The following is an 18,966-nucleotide window of genomic DNA, read 5'->3' on the forward strand; positions in this document are numbered from 1 at the left end:
CGAGCATGCATAGGAATTGCTACAAACGATCGGAATTTCCGATCAGAACTTTTTGCGTCAGAATAAAATAGAGAAACTGCTCTCAATCTTTTGCTGGCGTAAACTCCACCAACAAAAGTCCGATGGAGCATACACACGGTTGTAATTTCTGACCAAAAGCTCATATCGGACTTTTGTTGGCGGGAATTCCGATCGTGTGTACAAGGCTTAACTCTATCACAATGCAGCCTCCCAGAAATGCCATACTAGAGACCACACACAAAAGTAACAGGGCTTTCCATAATACTGTACTCTAAAACAAACCTTCTGATTACATTGAATGGAAAACAATTATTTCAGCATGAACATTACAGATACCTACCTTCATGTATGGACTGGACAATGCTCAGTAAATAATTGCTGGTTTGTTGGAGTAGGACATTGTTGTCCCCTTCATATGTGCAGTTTGGATCATTATCATTGCGGATGTCACCTAATCGGTTCACTGTAATAAAACAAATTTAAGAGAGTAAAATAATTTATCATGAGAAAGGTTTCCGAAATTCTCCTGGCTATATGTATAAGGATCATGTTCAGTAGGCTAATAGTAAACTCTGGCATCAGCAATTTTCCAGGATTCAGTACTTTCCAACAGCTGTAAAAAATCTATCACTACAACAGCGAGTCTGTCACTTCTGAATTATCTTATTCATAAATTATTTTAATGCAAGTTAAGATCAAAAGAAAGTAAAATAGTACCATGTCAATAATAAATGTATAAGTAAAGAAGGTAAGAACTACTGTCTAAGTTTAAGACTTTAAATGATATGTATCGGTGGCCAAATAAAACGTATAAAAGCTGAAATTGCAGAATATAAATATACTGTATATCTGAAAGGAGCATAGAAAAGGTCTGTTATGTGACAGTACCACTGGACTTCAGTGTGAAAATGTGTGTGAGCCTCCCATCTTCTGTTTGTACATTAGAAGTGTTAGTGGGTTAGAACTGCTTGTATTCTTGGTTTAGGAAGGAATTCAATAATGAATGAAGCTCTCCATATCTGTCCCCCAAAACTGAATAAACATCCACCAGCTGTATATACTGATTTTTTATGTGCTTTGGATAAAAATTGTGAAGCTTAAGGTAGGTGTCAACTCAAAAATTTAAAATTTGCCATGTTTAAGGGAACATCTAGTAATAACTGTGCTTAAAGGATAAGTTCGCTTTTGCAAAAAAAAAAAGTTAAAAACACGCATTTGTTATATGTTTTTGTTAGGGATCTATAAAGCATTGCAACCGCAATCAGCAGATTATAGGTGTAATGCCAGACTGTCTGTGTAGCTGCCCGTACCTCTGATACGGGCAGGCAGTTACACTCTGACAGGAAGCACAATGAACTTTCAAGAGCGATCAACAGTGCCATGGTAGTTTTTCGAGAACTAGAAGCCGACAGCCACAAAGGCTGACAGGACTTGTCGTTTTTCCTTTCACAGAATACTGCAAATGAATGACATGGCCAGGTGGGCAGAGCCCCACATGGCCGCTTTTTTTTTAGTTTGTGACAGCTGGGGGGGTGTGAGATCCCACACTGGCTGTCAAAATGGGAACTTGGGGGTGGGGGGTGATGGCCGATGCATTTGTTACATGTTGCACCCTGAATATGGGTATAACATGTAACATGTTACAAAAGGTGAACTTATCATTTAAACAACAGGTAATTACCAAAGCTTTTTTGACCCTACTTCTCCTATGGATCACAGGAGTGCAGTTCATCCTTTTCCTCAAACAGTGGGCTAATGTCCAAAGTCATGGGACCAGTCCAGGCTCTAGACCGGCAGCTGGCTCATTCTCTTTGCAAGCTGCTAGGGGACTGAGCCACCTGTTCCTGTACAGCCTGACACGACAGTGAGCGCTGGAGGGGCAGAGCAGAGAGCAGTGGCGGACAGTCACACATTTCTGCTTAGAATGGAGGGGAGAACTGAGAAATCAGCAGTGTTTGATTGCTCAGTTCTCAGTACAGGGAGCAGATTTATTTTTTTATTTTTTTACTTGTATGAAGATTTTTTGTTAAATTTGTTCATTTAGGAGGTGGTTGGGCAAAATCAGGTTTTTATTCTCAGATATTGCATTATGTTTTTTTTACTGATAGTGCCCATCCTCTTAATATATTATCTAAGATAATAATTTTTGAATGTTTAATTTTTCTAAATCTTCTTTTGATTTCTGATCAGGGACAATGAGGGTCCACTACATGAGTGTATTTTTTTTGGATACTGCATTTACATATATATATATATATATATATATATATATATATATATATATTACACATACTTCTCTTTTAAAATGTATCTTTTGTTATGAATTTCTCCTGAAAACAGTACTACACCGTTGACACATGAGTGTGCCTAGGTACCCCTAAAGGTCAAGGATCTAACTACAATGTCTGGCAGGGTCCCTGAATTCTAAGACCCCATACACACTATACAACTTTTGTTGTCTGATTTACCAAAACTATGTAGTGCATGGGCCTGTCTGATTGCATACAAATTGAAACTCTAATGCCGCGTGCACATGACCGGATTTTCCGGCAGAAAAGGTCAGACGGTCTTCCCGACGGACTTTCGATGGACTTCTGAACGAACGGACTTGCCCACACATGAACGGACTAAAGTCTCTTAGAAAGTCCGTTTGTTTTGAATGTGATAACGTACGACGGGACTAGAAAAGGAAGTTTAATAACCAGTAGCCAATATCTGCCCTTGTGTCATATTTGGCCCGTGGGACCAGCATACAGACGAACGGTTTTCCCGATAGTAATTGAGCCCGTCGGCCAGATTTGAAATATGTTCTATTTCTAGGTCCGTTGGAATTTTTTAAAGAAAAATGATCGGACTATCACACACACGACTATCCGACGAAATGATTCCGTCGGACCTATTCTGCCGGAAAGTCCGGTCGTGTGTATGCGGCATTAAGGTTTGACCTCATATTATATGGTTTTGGCAAATGTGAAGGAAAAAATCTACAGAAAATTGTATAGTGTGTATCCAGCTTTAGATTGGCTGAACAGAAACAGAGAAAGCCCTTGTACACACGGTCGGAGATTCCGACAACCAAATCTGTCGGATTTTGTCCGAAACTGTTGCATACACATGGTCGGACAAAGTTGTCGGAAAATCCGACGTGATGACGTTATTTCGTTACAACAGGACTACGTTCACGCTAGTAGCCAATAGCTTTGATGTAGGAATTTGATCGGAAGAATGTGTGGCACTTTGTCCGATCGGAATTCTCTACACATGTTCGGAGTATGTCCGATCAGAGCATTTTGTCGGAAAATTTTACCAACAAGTTGGAAAACTTGGTCCGTCGGATACTCCGATGGAAACAGTCCGATGTAGACCACACACAGTCGGAATATCCGACAAATCGGTCTGATCGGACACATTCCGTCGGAATCTCCGACCCTGTGTACAAGGGCTTACACATTTTTTTCATATATGAATTTCAACCATGTATTTAGCCTGAAATTCCACTTCCCATTTTTTGAAAAAAAAAGCACAAACTCATCTGATGAATACAAACTAAAATAGAGATTTCAAATTATTTCAATGACAGATGTTTCCACTTTCCATATTCCCTGCAGCAATAGTCGGTAACTAAATATTGTTTGTTATGGAAAAAGAAAAAAAACCTTTGTCTTATCAGTCAGCTATCAGGTGGACTTTCTGGAAACAGGTTTCTTAATCCCTAATAATTTCCTGGAATTTTTCTAGACTGAGTGATTATTGGCTGGATGTAAAACAGTGGTGTGATATCTAAGCATAATTTTTTTGACAGTAATCCTCTTTCTGGTCACTTACTAGCTAGAAAGCCATGACCTCCGCATGCTTCTCTGCATTCCTGTGCCCCCTGCTGTGCAGTCCATGAGGCCAGGGGCTTACCGGCACAGGACAGAGCATGGATCTCCTTGCCAAGTTCAGCCTGAAATCAACAATACACATGATAAAATCACAGAAAACAATCTGTCCTTCATTTAAACCATAACTTTAAACAATGCTGGCCAAGGTCGTAGATAATTTTTTTTTCCTGGGTGGGGGGAATAGTCAGGCAGGCTACACAGCGAGTTGTGGTAGACTGTGGGTATGGCAAAATTGTGCCAACAGCGGAAGGGCTTAAAACTTGAGCGTACTTGCTCAGCACATTAAATACAACTCTGTATTACCATTGGGCATAGTTGAAAAAGGAGGCGGGGCCTCTGAAACGTATTGTATACTCCCCACCACACCCGATGCTTGCTGCCTTGGTTCAGGGAACCTGTAGATGCCGTTGCCTTTCCATATCTCCGGAGACTCCGGAATATCATGCATGACAGCTCCTTGCTGGTTTGCCGGTGCACTGCACAGCTCTCCTATTGTTCCAGGGTCGCTTACCTAGATATAATGCCGCGTACACACGATCGGAATTCCGGTCAGAAAAAGACTAATGAAAGCTTTTCATCGGAAAATGCGACCGTGTGTATGCTCCATCGGAATTTAGCTGTCTGAATTTCCATCAGCCAAAAATTGATAGCATGTTCTCAATTTTCCCGAAAATTACGATCGTGTGTATGCAATTCCAACACACCAAAAATCACGCATGCTCAGATTCAACTAAGAGATGGAAGCTATTGGCTACTGGCAATTGAACTTCCTTTTTCTAGTCCCGTCGTACGTGTTTGTACGTCACCACGTTCTAAACAATTGGAATTTGGTGCGACCGTGTGTAGGCAAGACAGCTTCCGACGGGAAAACCATCAGAGCTTTTTCCGACGAGAATTCCAATCGTGTGTACGTGGCATAAGTGTATAAATGGATGCATGCTTTTATTAATATGTGCGCTGTGTAAAATATAGCAGTGGTAAGAGCGTAGTGGTCAGGAGTACGAAGTATACAACGTAATGTACGAGGGTTCTTCAAAACGTTTTTGCATTTTTTTAAACTCTATTAAATATAAAAAAGTGCAGAAACTTTTAGAAGACCCCTTGGATATAGACTGCACACGTAAGCAGATGCTTATTGGGGATTGCTGTATGATGTTATTTTTTGTTTTTTTCTTAATGAGTGTTTTGACTGTTGTATTGTTTTGCTATGCTGCCCTACAGAGCTGGTGCCTCTTGAGAGTTAACTCTGCTGGTCACGTTTTCCTGTGCTTTTTGGGTGCTACTGACCTCTACTGGAGCCACTGTATAGGTAGAGGGAACTGCCTCTAGAGATAGGTTGCTCCATGTATGGGAAGGGAACAGGAGCTAAGTAAAGGCATACCCCACTTTTAAGTACACAATGGGGTTTATTTACTAAAGCTGGAAAGTGCAAAATCAGGCTCACTTCTGCATAGAAACCAATGAGCTTCTAACCTCAGCTTGTACAATTAAGCTTTGGTAATAAAACCTGGAAGCTCATTGGTTTCTATGCAGAAGTGAGCCTGATTTTGCACTTTCCAGCTTTAGTAAATAAAGCCCATTGTGTACTTAAAAGTGGGGTATGTCTGTATGTGATTGCCACCTTACATGATACCACCCCTTGGCAGGAACCCAGGTAGGGTTCTAAGGACATGATCTTGTATTATTCATCTAAGGACTGAAAGGACTCTAAAGATTTTCTTCTATTTACAAGGTATGACTACCTCAATGGGCAGGGGCACTGAAAAGGCACTCTGTTAGAAATGGATATGAAGAAGCTCTAATTGTTTATGTTGAGAAACCTCAAGCTCAAGAAACATTGTCTTTGACTTTGTCTCATCTGAAGTTATTGAATGATACAAATAAAGTGGTACATGCATGCATGGAGTATCACACATATGGTTCACACCAGGAGACAAAACAATTCAAGAGAAGATGCAATATACGGGACTAAAATGCAGTGGATATATTCATGTAAGTCTCTATTGCCGTTGCCAATGGCTATAGTACTGGTGTCTAGGTGCATAAATCAGCCAGCCAGTCGGAAAACGGTGCTGACCTGGCATAGGTGATGGAAGGTCCTGGTGGTGAAGGAGCTTGTGTGTTAAGGAATACCACTATGTAGACATGTGCCTCTGTCAGCCTCTAGGAGCACCAGCGAGAATTCCTCACTATCCCTAGTCTGGGCATTGCCCCCACACAGCATTTAAGAGTGCAAAATGTACAGAGCGAAGGGGTGCCTAACACACAGAGCATATTGGTCAGGAGTGCATAACCAGTACAGATATTTCCCTTAGTATAGCACCCCCTCTGTAGAGTTCACCCCTTCCTTTAGTACAGCTCTCCTCCGTATAGATTTCACCTAGAATCCCCGCATGATACAGCTCCCCCAAGTACAAATTACACCCTCTACATAGAGATCACCCACCCCTAGTACTGTTCGCATAAGTACAGATCTCCCTTCCCCATTTGTACATCTGTTGTTTTTCAACAGAACAAGCTCTCCTTCAAGTTTATTCATTTAGATCCTTGAAACAAACCATTTGTCACTGACAGGGGTGCTTACAACGATCAGTTTTTATTAAGTGAGGTAAAACCTTTATCCCCAAAAAAAAAAAAAAGAACTACTGCTGTAACTGCTTGTGTAAATGCAACATGAGCAGGAGTTTGCCTTCAATTTCTAAAGCCCCGTACACACGAGCGGACTTTTCAACATCCAAAGTCCGACGGAATGATTCCGTCAGACTATTCGATCGTGTGTGGGCTGCAACGGACTTTTGATTCGCAAAAGTCTGACGGACTTTAGAAAATGGAACATGCGTCAAATTTTTCCGACGGAACTCCGCCGGACCCAGTTCCTCCGAAAAATTTGCTCGTGTATATGCTATTCCGACGGACTAAAACCGACGCTAGGGCAGCTATTGGCTACTGGCTATGAACTTGCTTATTCGAGTCCAGTCGTACGTCATCACGTTCGAATCCGTCTGAGTTTGGTGTGATTGTGTGTGGCCAAGTCCGCTCAGTCGAAAAGTCCGGCAGAACTCTGTCGGAACTCCGGCAGAACTCCTTCGGAAGTCTGTCGGACATAAGTCCTCTCGTGTGTATGGGGCTTTAGAGTATTTAAATCTGCTAGTATATCTAACACTCTCCTCCCCTTAGACTGACAATGCTGATGTCTACTGTGCCCCCTGTGCTCCTTCATCCAGAGTGTAGGCACTATAATACAAAAGGTGTGTTACTGGCCAGATCACCAGGTGAAAACATGTGAAAAAAGCCTTAAAAAAAAGAGAAAACTGATGCAGCCACCACATCTCAGTATTGGTAAGCTGCAACATATTTCATGGTTGGTTTTAGGTTTAATATCTCTTTAAGCTTACAAAGTTAACATAATTTACATTGCTGTGTAAAAATAGATTTGAGTTTATTTGAAACTTCTCTTTAAAGAAAAAATTCCACAGCAACATAGCCAAGTACAAACAATTTGTAAACTAAATTGAGACATTTTAAGACAAAAGTAATGTGGAAGAAGACTCAAAGGAAAACTGGATTTAGAATTCAGACAGCTAAAAACAGACTTTGGCACATTCTGGAGAAGAACAAATTCAGACGCTTTTTAACAGAAACAGTCTATGAACCTTATAGTGTCCTGAATATGCTGTGTTTAGAGGGCACTGCCAACATCGGACATGGTGCCAGTGATACTGTATTTTTTTAAAGAAGTTAGTGTTACTAAACCCAGGACCCTGCAATCACTATATCTAATCTCCCATAGTACACAGAACATGAAAATGCAATTATTTCAGTAAATATACACTGCTAAATACCTTTTCTCATCAGCAGTATATAGAAGTCTTGTGACTTTTCTTAGTGTCTGGTAAAGCTTGTCCTATAAAGTCTGCGGGACCCTGGCCCTCTGTCTGAACAGTGCTGATTGACCCTGTGCTCATCACATGCACTCTTCCCAAAAAAAAAAAAAAAAAAACTCTCTAGCCATAAACACCAAACTGAGCATGTGCAGCCTGACTTCAAATACTCTGTCTTATCCAGACATGTTTTGGAGTCAGTGGAAGAAGGGGAGGATCTGTTCATACAGGATCAAACAGCCTTTTTATGCAATGCGGATGATTAACCCCTTAGGTTCCACAGTGAGTATAACAAGCATGCTTTACTGCATATACACACTGATTTTAATGTTGTGGCTTTAGTAACGCTTTAAGAGTGGGTCATTCATTATAGATAATGTATCGTCTTTTTAAATAAATTTTAGCCCCTGCTTATAAAAGAGGTCAGCTTGATGTAAATAATTGTAGCGCTAACACCAACTCCCCCAGCAGCCCCTAGTTACTGGTTCCCCCTATTCCTGCACGGCAGGGAAACAGGCATTTCCAACTTGCATCCAGACATAAGAAATCAGGGAGTTTTTTATTGGGTAAACAATTTGGATAGGGTATAGGGATTATGGGATGCCCAACCTGAACAGATGAGAACACATTTCCTTTCCTATGTACAAGAATGAAGATCCTGGACTGTACCCTCCGGAATAAATGCAGTCTCTATGGATCAGTGATAGGATCTTTGATGGACCAGGAGCTCTCGGTTCCCTTTAGTAAAATAGCACAAAGTTGCAAACTGGATGCAGAGGTATCCTGTCTCCTTTGTAGAACTTCACCCAGTCTGATGCTTGGGAATACTACCAGCTCACTGGCTGCTTGACTACCAGTCCACCTGGCTGCTCTGAAGAACTCCCCAAGACAAGGGATCAGGATTTAGCACAACGCTGCCCTTGGAAAGTATGCTACCTCTGGCAGTCTTTCCCCTTGTATGCCCAAGGTACTCACACTGTCTTTTGATCCCTGCTGCACAGGGCAAGACCCCTGTTCAGACCTCCAACTGATCAGAAATTCTCATCCCAGCCCAAATGTCCAAAGGTAATGGAGACTCCTCTTTTAGGCTTCCTCTCCTTCCATTTCTCAGCTATTGTCTTGAGGCAGAGCCCCTAACCCGGGGTTTCCTCTCAGGCCACATGCAGCAACCTTAGCATTCCATCTTCCACCCAACTCTCAGCTACTCTGGCTCCACCATATTTATGGGCTTGTTCAGCCATCTGCCAGGCCTCCTGTCTGGGGATTGTGCCACACTCCCATCAACATTCAGACTCAGCCTCTTCTCCTCCACCCACTAGCTTCTATAAGTTTCCAGGAACCTCCAGAACCAGGAGGAAGTGATAGAGGACTGGTTTGCAGAGCCTTCTAGCCTGACCTTAATCTGAACCCTGACCCAATAAACAGACTCATAAAACATAGTCTCTCAGATCACATCAAAGATGAGATAGCAGCCTGAGACATACCCACTGAGCTGGAGAAGTTGATCACATTTGCCATCCTCATTGACTCCAGACTCCGAGAGAAACACTCTTTTAAGGAGCGCTTGCGGAAGCCTCCTGTACGTTTGGCTCTGAGCTTTGGAGTCCCACCCTTGCCTACCTCACCTCCCATACCTCCTGGTACAGAGTCTGCCAGTTAGGTAGAACCCATGCGGTTTGGCTTCACACATCTCTCTGTGGATGAGAGGGCCTTTAGGTGGAGGGAGAGATTGTGCCTTTATTGTGGCCAGGCAGGTCACTTTTTGAAGTCTTGTTCTACCCGTCTGGGAAACGCCCGCACCTTGATGTCCTGTAGGGGACAGACCTTATGTGGCGTTGTTTTGTCCCCAGTTATCCAGAAGGATAAGCCCCTGGAACCATTTACCCTTTCTTGGTCTGAGTCATCCTAGATATTGGCTCTAATAGACTTTGGGGCTGCAGGGCTGTTCATAGATGGTGCCTTTGTTTCCAAGCAATTAATTCTGCTGCAGCTTCATGCCACTCCACTTGTCATTGAGGCTATTGATGGGAGACCTCTACAGCCTGCCCATGTGACTCATGAGACTGTTCCGTTGACCATGGTCGCAGGGGCTCTTCACCATGAGATAATCAAAGTAATTTCCTCACCTCATTTTCCAGTGGTTATTGGTTATCCTTGGTTACAGAGGCACGACCCCTTTTTTGATTGGCCTCATGCTGAGGTCCTTTCCTGGTTGCCACAATGCAGGGAGAAATGTTTTCTGAAAGTGGCTAAAGTCTTGTGCACCCCTTCTCTCTCCACCCTGCCAGAGGAGTACCGTGAATTTCCCGATGTCTTTGACAAAGGTCAAGCCGGTAGTTTGCCTCCGGTCATATGATTGCGCAATTTACCTTCAACCTGGTGCTATACCCCATCGTGGTCGGGTCTACCCTTTGTCTGCCTCGGAGGACAAAGCCACGGAGGAGTATGTGGCCGATGCACTTTCTCGAGGATTCATCCGCAGATCCTCATCTCCTGCTGGTACTGGTTTCTTCTTTGTGAAAAAGAAGAATGGTGAACTGTGACCTTGCATTGATTATAGGGGTCTCAATCACTTAACTAAATTATTTCCTGAGGAATGCAATTATGAGATTGGGGACAGAGAGTTGTTAGCAATCATTTTAGACCTTAAAGAATGGAGGAATTTCCTTGAAGGTACTACTGTGCCAGTTCTTATTCTGACTGACCATAAGAATCTCACCATGAGGAATATGATATAATCTATCATTGATTCCTGTAGCTACTGTGGGCACATACAGTCCCCGGTTCATTGGAAGGGGTACACTCCCCTCAAATCTGGTAGTCCTCCAAGGGAGAGGGGTCGCTGAAGAGGGGGTACTGTCAGGGCTGGGCTCAGCCCTTCCTTCTCAGAGCTCTGTGCTCAGCTGACAGTTAATTGCCAAAGACTCTTCCTTCCACAGTGACTCAGATGGTCTTCATTTACTGCTCGTCAGCTAGAGCTGCTGGTTATATAAACTTCTTGGATCAGATCTTCTGTGCCTTTGCCGTGGTCAACATATCCGGACTCTCTCTGCTGTGTTTTCCTGTGAAAGACTTTTGATTGGCTGGCTTCCCTTCTGGTTCCTGATCCTGTTTGCTGCACCTGACTTTGCTGATCTCTGGACTCCTGTTTCTCTGGCTTGTTCTGACTACCCGTCCTGGTTACTGAACTCTGGCTACGCTTTGACTATGCTTGCTCTGTTTATACCATTTTACCATTTTATTAAATAGTGTGATTTTTACTGCACTTATGTCTCAGTCTGATTCATGGTTCCTGAAAATTAGTCATACTATCATTCAGAATAAATTAGGCTCCTCTATCAGACATGACAGCTGAAAAACATTCATGTTGCTGATGACAACTAACGTGATTTGACAGCTGATATTTTCATATCACTGGGATTACTAGAGTAAGTGATCCACATTTTTTCAAACATTATCAGCTATTACCAAGTTCACTGGAATATCCCGAGACATGTAGATAGTTAAGTCTTGCCTACCTTGTTTTTCTCCCTGCTAAGGCACGTTGACTCAAATTATACTGTGCAGCAAACTGAAACAGTTTGGTATGTGGTTAAATCTAATTGCACACTTGGGTTGATGGATCATTTTCTAAATGTATCTATTCAAGAAAAACTGCAACCTTATTTGGTAGTTATCGAGTTCATACTTTGACATGTTTATTAAAACCACACGCTAAAGAGAAAGCTTGCAGAATTCATTGTATATCATAGAAATACTATTCTCTCCATATGATCATTTATGTGCATAATGTAAACAAAGAACACTGGAATACAGGGCCACAACTGATGAACCTGTGTTTTAATCTGAAAGTTTGAATGAGTCATTGGGCACCAAATGCCAAGATTTCACTTTTTTTTCCTCTGCTGGTTGAACTGGATGGACTTACACCATCAGGCGTCGATATATAAAAAAATACAAAACTATTGTAGAAAGGTCCCAGGCCTACTTTAGTCTAATGAGAACCTCTAGAGTTAGGGATAGCTGACAACATTCTTTGTAGAGTGGGTTACAAGGCATGGTAGGTGTAGTGCAAGATAGATTCATGGGCGCTAGACATTTCTGTAATGCAAAGAGATTTATTGTCTCTTAAACAGAACTGTGGGAGAGAGGGTTCAGGGCCTGGACACCCTTTGGTAGTTGCAATGTTAATTAGCAGACTCCGAGTCTTCTATAGGTAGACAGCCATGCAGGGAAAGGCACCCAGCCGGACGCCACATCTGCATGTGTAAACACAATGTCTCCTATGGCAACAGTCTTGAACAGTTTCTAACAAAGGTTGCAATGCACACTTTCACTTCTCCTACAATAACTTCTTGTAGGTTCTCAACCCACTGAGCTCCCAGTCTCTCTCACTAGACTTGCTTGTTCACTGCCACTGAACCCCGTGGCTTGGCACTCCAGATACTCGTCAAGCATTACCCCACTGGCTGGGTCCTTGGCTTGGCATCTGCTGATGGTTCCTGATTCTTCACCGTCACCGGTTGGGGAGAACACTGCTCCGGTACTTGCTGCAGCTACTCACTATGGTCCCTGGTAAAAAGGTAGTTGGTCCCTTAGTGGCGACAGCTTCCCCTCTACCTTCGACCATGACAGGTTTTCCGTCCGACAGAACCATCACTTCTGGTTGGACTGCAAGCCACAGTCCCAACCCTACGCTGCTCTCCTTCTTCTGGATAGGCCCTCAGACAGCTATACCTGGGATAGGCCCAAACTCTGGCCTAGCAGCCAACAACACATCCACCCAGACAGCCGACCAGGTGACACAGAACAATGATCATCTGACTCCACCAAAATATATAGGTTCTCCCAGCAGGCTAAGGTGCCAAGAAAACCACTGCCCATTGGCTGAGACACTCCATATACTCCTAATCTGTCTTTGCATTGCCCTGGTCTTATCTAATGTCACCAGGTACCCGGCCACCCAGTGACAGAAGAGAGAAGTGCAGCAATTCCAGACTTGGGGTGAGATCTATTGATCCCCAACAATTGGCCAAGGCAACTATATCTGAAAAGTAAATTTACTAGCAGCCCTGCCTAACCATCAGGGTGCTACACTATATTTATGCACAATAAAATCTTAAGGCCATAACATATTAAAACACAGCAGAATTCTGCACCTTAAGTGGATGAGAGTGGTGGCCAGGTACACATGTAGCAATGTGATAATTGCACACTGATTGGCTACCATGTACAGCTGCACCAGATTTTGTACTCTCCAGTTTTATTAAATCAACCCCACCTCTGCCTTCTCTTAATACCTTCATTTTGATATTACACTGCAGTAGAAAATGTCCTGTGTGTTGCGCCTTTGATGTGGTTTGATGTGATAGGGTCTGGGATTAAAAGTACCATTTCAGTGTTTGCAGATGACATCAAGCTATGCAGTGGAATAATGGCAAATGAGGTTTAATGTTGATACATGTAAAGGTATGCACTTGGGGGCTAAGAATATGCATGTATCACACATACTAGGGGAGTACAACTGGGGGAATCCATAGTGGAGAAGGATCTGGGGTTTTGGTAGATCATAAGCTTAATAATAGCATGTAATGCCAAGCTGCGTGGTATTGTATGGACTCCAGAGAGAGAGGTATCATTTTGCCCCCGTACAAATTCTTAGTAAGACCTCATCTGGAATATGCAGTTTTGGGCACCAGTTCTCAAAAAGGATATTGGAGAACTGGAGAAAGTGCAGAGAAGGGCAACCAAACTGATAAGAGGCATGGAGGAGCTCCGCAATGAGGAAAGATTAGAGAAACTGAATTTATTCCCCCTAGAGAAGAGGAGATTAAGGGGGTAATATGATCAACATGTACAGCTACATAGGTGGTCCATATAGTGAACTTGGTGTTGAGTTTTTCACTTTAAGGTCATCACAGAGGACAAGGAGGCACTCTTTACATCTAGAGGAAAAAAGATTTAATCTCCAAATATGGAAAGGTTTCTTCACAATAAGAGCTGTGAATACAGTGCCTTGAAAAAATATTCATGCCCCTTGAAATTTTCCAAATTTTGCTATGTTACAACCAAAAACTTAAATGTATTTTATTGGGATTTTATGTGAAAAACCAACACAAAGTAGCACATAATTGTCAAATGGAAGGAAAATGATAAATGGTTTTTAACATTTTTTACAAATAAATATGTTAAAAGTGTGGCGTGCATTTGTATTCAGGCCCCTTTACTCTGATACCCCCAACTAAAATCTAGTGGAACCATTTGCCTTCAGAAGTTGCCTAATTAGTAAATAGAGTCCACCTGTGTGTAATTTAATCTCAGTATAAATACAGCTGTTCTGTGAATTTTTTCCCCCACTGTAGCAAATTGGATCATGCTTTGCTTGGGTTTTTTGCCTTCCTCTAGATCAACTGTGGGTGGAGAATTGTGTATATGGGATTGTATGATTTTTTTATTTTTATTGGTTGAACTAGATGGAATTTCTTCAATCTGACTAACTATGTAACTATGTTTCCAGTAAAAAGTGCATTAAATAAAGTGTAATGGGAAAGCATGTAAAACTTTTCACAGATCATTCTTCCAGCTGCAGACTCTCACCTTGCCACAAAGTGTCTTGACATGTTGCAAGTTACAATGTCAAAGTCTAATCGCTGGGGCAGAGGAGACTAAGGAAATGCCCCTGCCAGCAGCAGACTGATGATATTATTCTCCTAGGTTGCCCCTCTAAGCTTTTTGCGTATTAGGTAAATACAGATGTGTGCTGAACCACATGTGCATCCACCTCGGAACTGTGTGCAGGCAGTCAATAGAAGTGGATGCAGGTGGAACAGCTTGTACAAGCACGGTCGCATGTCAAAATATGACATGTGGGCATGAGTGGGTGCACAGATCCAAACGCAGACACTGTGGGGTTAAAACTAGAGGTTGCAAAATCTGTTGCAGCTATGCATGCTAGCCAATCGGCTTCTCACTTCAGATTGTTCTAGTAAGCTTGGGACAAGGAAACCTGGAAGCTGATTGATTTATATGCAGACCTGCACCAGATTTTGCACTCTCCAGTTTTAGTAAATCAACACCCGTGCTTGGATCCGAGCACCCACTTCTGTCCGCATGTCACATTTTGACACATGACTGTGTCCGTGCTGCTGCATCTGCACACACATCTATGGGCTGCCTGAACACAGGAACCAAATGGATGCACATGCAGTGAAAAGCGGCTCAGCGTGGAAGCCCTAAGTTGTTAAAGGTACAACTCTTCTCAATAGCATACAGTTTGGTAACATGCCAACAGTTTATTTACTCAGCCGTCAGGTACAGGTTATTAGTACATCTCAATAAATCTGTGATTGCAGTATGACTAAATTATTTTTCCAGGGATATACACCGACATTTCCCATCTTAAAATTGTTACCATTTAAGTATATAGTTGTGGTTACTATGACAACACACTCAGGAGTATTCACCACTGATTACTGGGATTTATATTTAATCTCACTAAAGCCTCTTACACACGATCTGACTTTCCGACGGGAAATGTTGGATGTCAGGCTGTTGGTGGAAAATCCGACTGTGTGTATGCTCGGGCAATTGTTGGATTTTCCACGGACAAATGTTGGATAGCAGGTTTTAAAATTTTAATGCGGACAAATGGGTGTTGTCGGATTTTCCGAGCGTGTGTACAAAAGTGCAAAGTACAAACATGCATGCTCGGAATCAAGGACGAGCCAGAAGCGGTCGGTCTTGTAAACTAGCATTCGTAATGGAGAATTAACATTCGTGACGTGGCAAATTATGAAATCTCAAAATGCAGCACACATTCTCTTCTTTAATGGGATAATAATGAAGCTGCTTTACTGGAGATTTTTTTTGGGCAAGTTACCACAACACCATTATCCCGTAGTTTTTAAGATCAAAGATACAACTATGTTGGTGTCCCTTATCAATTTTACATTGTAGTTTTTTAAATGTAACTGCCTACTCCCTAACTGTCATTTGAAGTAAAACACATTGGGGGTATTTAAGAAAGGCAAATCCCCTTTGCACTACAAGTCCACTTGGAAGTGCAATCGCTGTAAATCTGAGGGGTAGATCTGAAATGAGGGGAAGCTCATTTTATTATCCAATTGTGTGCAAGCTAAAATGCTGTTTTTTATTTTCCTTGCATGTCCCCCTCGGATTTACAGCGACTGCACTTCCACGTGCACTTGTAGTGCAAACTAGATTTGCCTTTTTGTAAACAACCCCCATAGCCAAGTATTATTCTACACAATTGTTTTTATTGTGCATTAAAAAAAGAAAACAAATACAATTAGACATGCTGTCTGCCAATAGAACTTAACCAAAAAGTGCATTTTATGCATCCAAAAATATATAAAATATACCAGATCAAATCATTATTCAACCCAAAAAATTATTTGAAAGCAATAACTCCAAGGCCAATAATAAATAACACGTTATCGCCTCCGATTCCGCAACATGGCTGGTTGACGAACAGCCGCTCAGAAACGAACTGAAAAGCACAAACTGAAAAGAGCGACTCAACACTCACCAAACTTCTACTAACACGAAATTAGCAAAAGGAGCCCAAAGGGTGGCGCTAAAGAGCTGAAAAAACATGTAATACATCACTACGTTCATGATTGTTGGCCAATAATTGTGTGCTGTGTGTATGCAAGACAAGTTTGGGCCAACGCCCTTTAGACAAAAGTCCACGGTTTAGTTGGCCAACAATCCGATCGTGTGTACGAGGCTTTAGTCTCATTTGATTAAGAACCTGAGAATGATCCAAAAACCTGTGAGTGTACTGTATGTACCACACTAACCATTTACAGCACTAGAAGGTTCCTGCTTTCCAGGTACAGAACCCCAAGAGGAAGACAGAGAACATGATAGTATCACACACATAGGTATCATCACCGGACATTTCCTAATGAAATGATAGCAAATACACAGCTAGATCATTTCACAAGAACAAGCAGATACCAATTCACCAACAGGATTATAGGACACTAAAAAAAACAAAGAGAAGGAAAGCTGAAGACAGACAAGGACTAAAGCAGCCCATAGATTATGCCATTTTTTCCTATCCAATTGCTCGATTCTGACTGTGTTGATGGAAAAATTCCTCCTGCAGCACTATTGTGTTCTGCTGGTGGGGAGCCATCCCTGGCGCCAGAACACAATGATTACTGCTGAGGACTATAGCTGCCGGCAGTGGTTGCATGAAACAAATTTAACAAGCTGTTTGTACAGAAGTTGATTGATGGATCGACTTCAATACAACCAGCCTGCCCATAGATAGATTGAATCTCAGGCGAACCCTGCTGAACCAGCTGAGATTCGATCCATCTATGGCTAGCTTTACATGCTATCAAGAAAAGCTGTTTTGGGCCTCATTTAAAAAGAAAGTTCTGTCCATACACCCATGCAAAGAGCCGCCTTTACCTGTATGGGAGCCAGGGTTGCTGTTACAAATTATGGAGCCCCATACTGCCTACTGCAGGAGAGGAGGGAAGCCAGCCAAATTGTAGGGAAGAGGGGTTCCCAGAAAACCAAGGGTTGGGGACGCGGATGCAAGAACCGATCCCCCTGCAGCACAACTGGAGGGAGGGAGCGGAAGAAAGGCTGGCAGCGCTGCAGGGGAAGACAGAAGAGGATCGTTGTCTACAGTAAGGTAATGAACAGACAAAAACAGTCCAGCGCCAGGAAACTGGGACATCTATTGCACTAAGAACCTAATGAATGTCCTGCAAGAGCCCAAAGAGCAGCTGTGCAGATGAGCACACCAGGAGGGGTGTGAATACAAGTAAAAACATTCAGGAGCAACCTCAATTGAAAGTGCTGATCAGGACAGTCTTGAAAGGACAAACAGTCAAATAATTAAAATGTTCAATGAGATAAAAGCATGTGCCGATTTAATAATAACATATGATTGGATAAACAATTATCTAAACATCTCCTTGTATAGATGGAACAACTGCAAAGCATGCTCAACACTGTGACAGTACCTTAAGCAACAGCCGGTGGTGGACTGGCTTGGTGGGGTCGTGCTGCGATGGCAAAACCTTCATGTATTCCTGGATGTCCCTAGGAGGAGGGAAGCCAGCGTGTGCAGAGACGGGTGGACAGTGTGGAGCCTTGATCGGATCCCCAATGATATGTGGTGGAATGATGGGGCAGCCAGGAAGCAAAGGCAAAGGAGGGACCGAGAGGCAGCCACCGACCAGAGCTGGTGGATGGGAACACCCGAACGTGATGTCATCCGATCAGGGAACGCAGGTCCAAAACAAAGCTTGGAGCACATCAGGTGGAGGACAAGCTGAGGAGAGTAGAGAGGGAAGATAGCTGTCCTCTTGACTACGCATATCGGGGCATGGGGGGGGAAAAAGGGGTGGAAAGCGGGAAGAATCACAAATTTAAAGGAATCATGATTGGGTTTTCCACCGCAGCATACCTCCATAGTTTAAACAACCTGATGACAAAGGCTTATTATACATACACTACAAAACATTAGACAAAGACAAGGGAATACAATAAAAATAAGCAGGAAGGACAAGAAACAATGGTTAGAATATTCATTAAATGTCTCAATTAAGATAATATATATATATATATATATATATATATATATATATATATATATATATATATATATATATATATGTATATAATGAAATAAAAATAAAATTTAATTGAATTTAAAAAAATTATAATTAAATATTAAATTTGAATTACTAATGAAAATAAAATGAATAATAATAATTGATAATGATAAGGATGATTCTCAAGAAAGTAAATTCGATACAGACTATACTGTGTATGATAGCCCAAAGTACATGATCACTAAAGATTAATGATGATAATATTTGTTATAGATAAATGAATAAATAAAGTCGCGCTATGGACAAACAAATCTCCGCTGTGATAGGAATATGTGGTAAAATTAAAAGAAGGAAAAGAAATATGCTGGGTTAGAGCTGCCTGTGCCTGAAGCCCTCACTTCCTTGTTGGGGAGGAGAGGGAAATGAAATGTGAAATAAAAAAGGTATGGCGCTAAACCCTATCAGTGATAAAATAAATTAACTTATCAAGCCCTAGTGTTTGTTTTTTATATATAAAAAAGGGAAGAGAAAAGAAAAAACTGTTAGTGCTACCGTGCAAAGATATCCTAAAGCAATTTT

At 42.0% G+C, this 18,966-nt stretch overlaps 1 protein-coding gene across 3 annotated transcripts in view; it reads right to left on the reverse strand.

The window, feature by feature from the left end:
* ACOX3 (acyl-CoA oxidase 3, pristanoyl) overlaps window positions 1–18,966 on the reverse strand; it is a 172,265-nt gene that overhangs the window by 47,847 nt on the left and 105,452 nt on the right. For all 3 annotated transcript variants that reach the window (XM_077477850.1, XM_077477851.1, XM_077477852.1), the window contains exons 11-12: window positions 3,847–3,967; window positions 362–484 (exon numbers count right to left, since the gene is read on the reverse strand). In XM_077477850.1, coding sequence (XP_077333976.1) covers window positions 362–484; window positions 3,847–3,967 — 244 coding nt within the window. The remainder of the gene's footprint in view (window positions 1–361; window positions 485–3,846; window positions 3,968–18,966) is intronic.

This window comes from Lithobates pipiens, unplaced genomic scaffold (assembly GCF_037356315.1).
Source record: "Lithobates pipiens isolate NorthernLeopardFrog02 unplaced genomic scaffold, aLitPip1_a1.2 Scaffold_13, whole genome shotgun sequence".
Classification (NCBI taxonomy): Eukaryota; Metazoa; Chordata; class Amphibia; order Anura; family Ranidae; genus Lithobates; species Lithobates pipiens.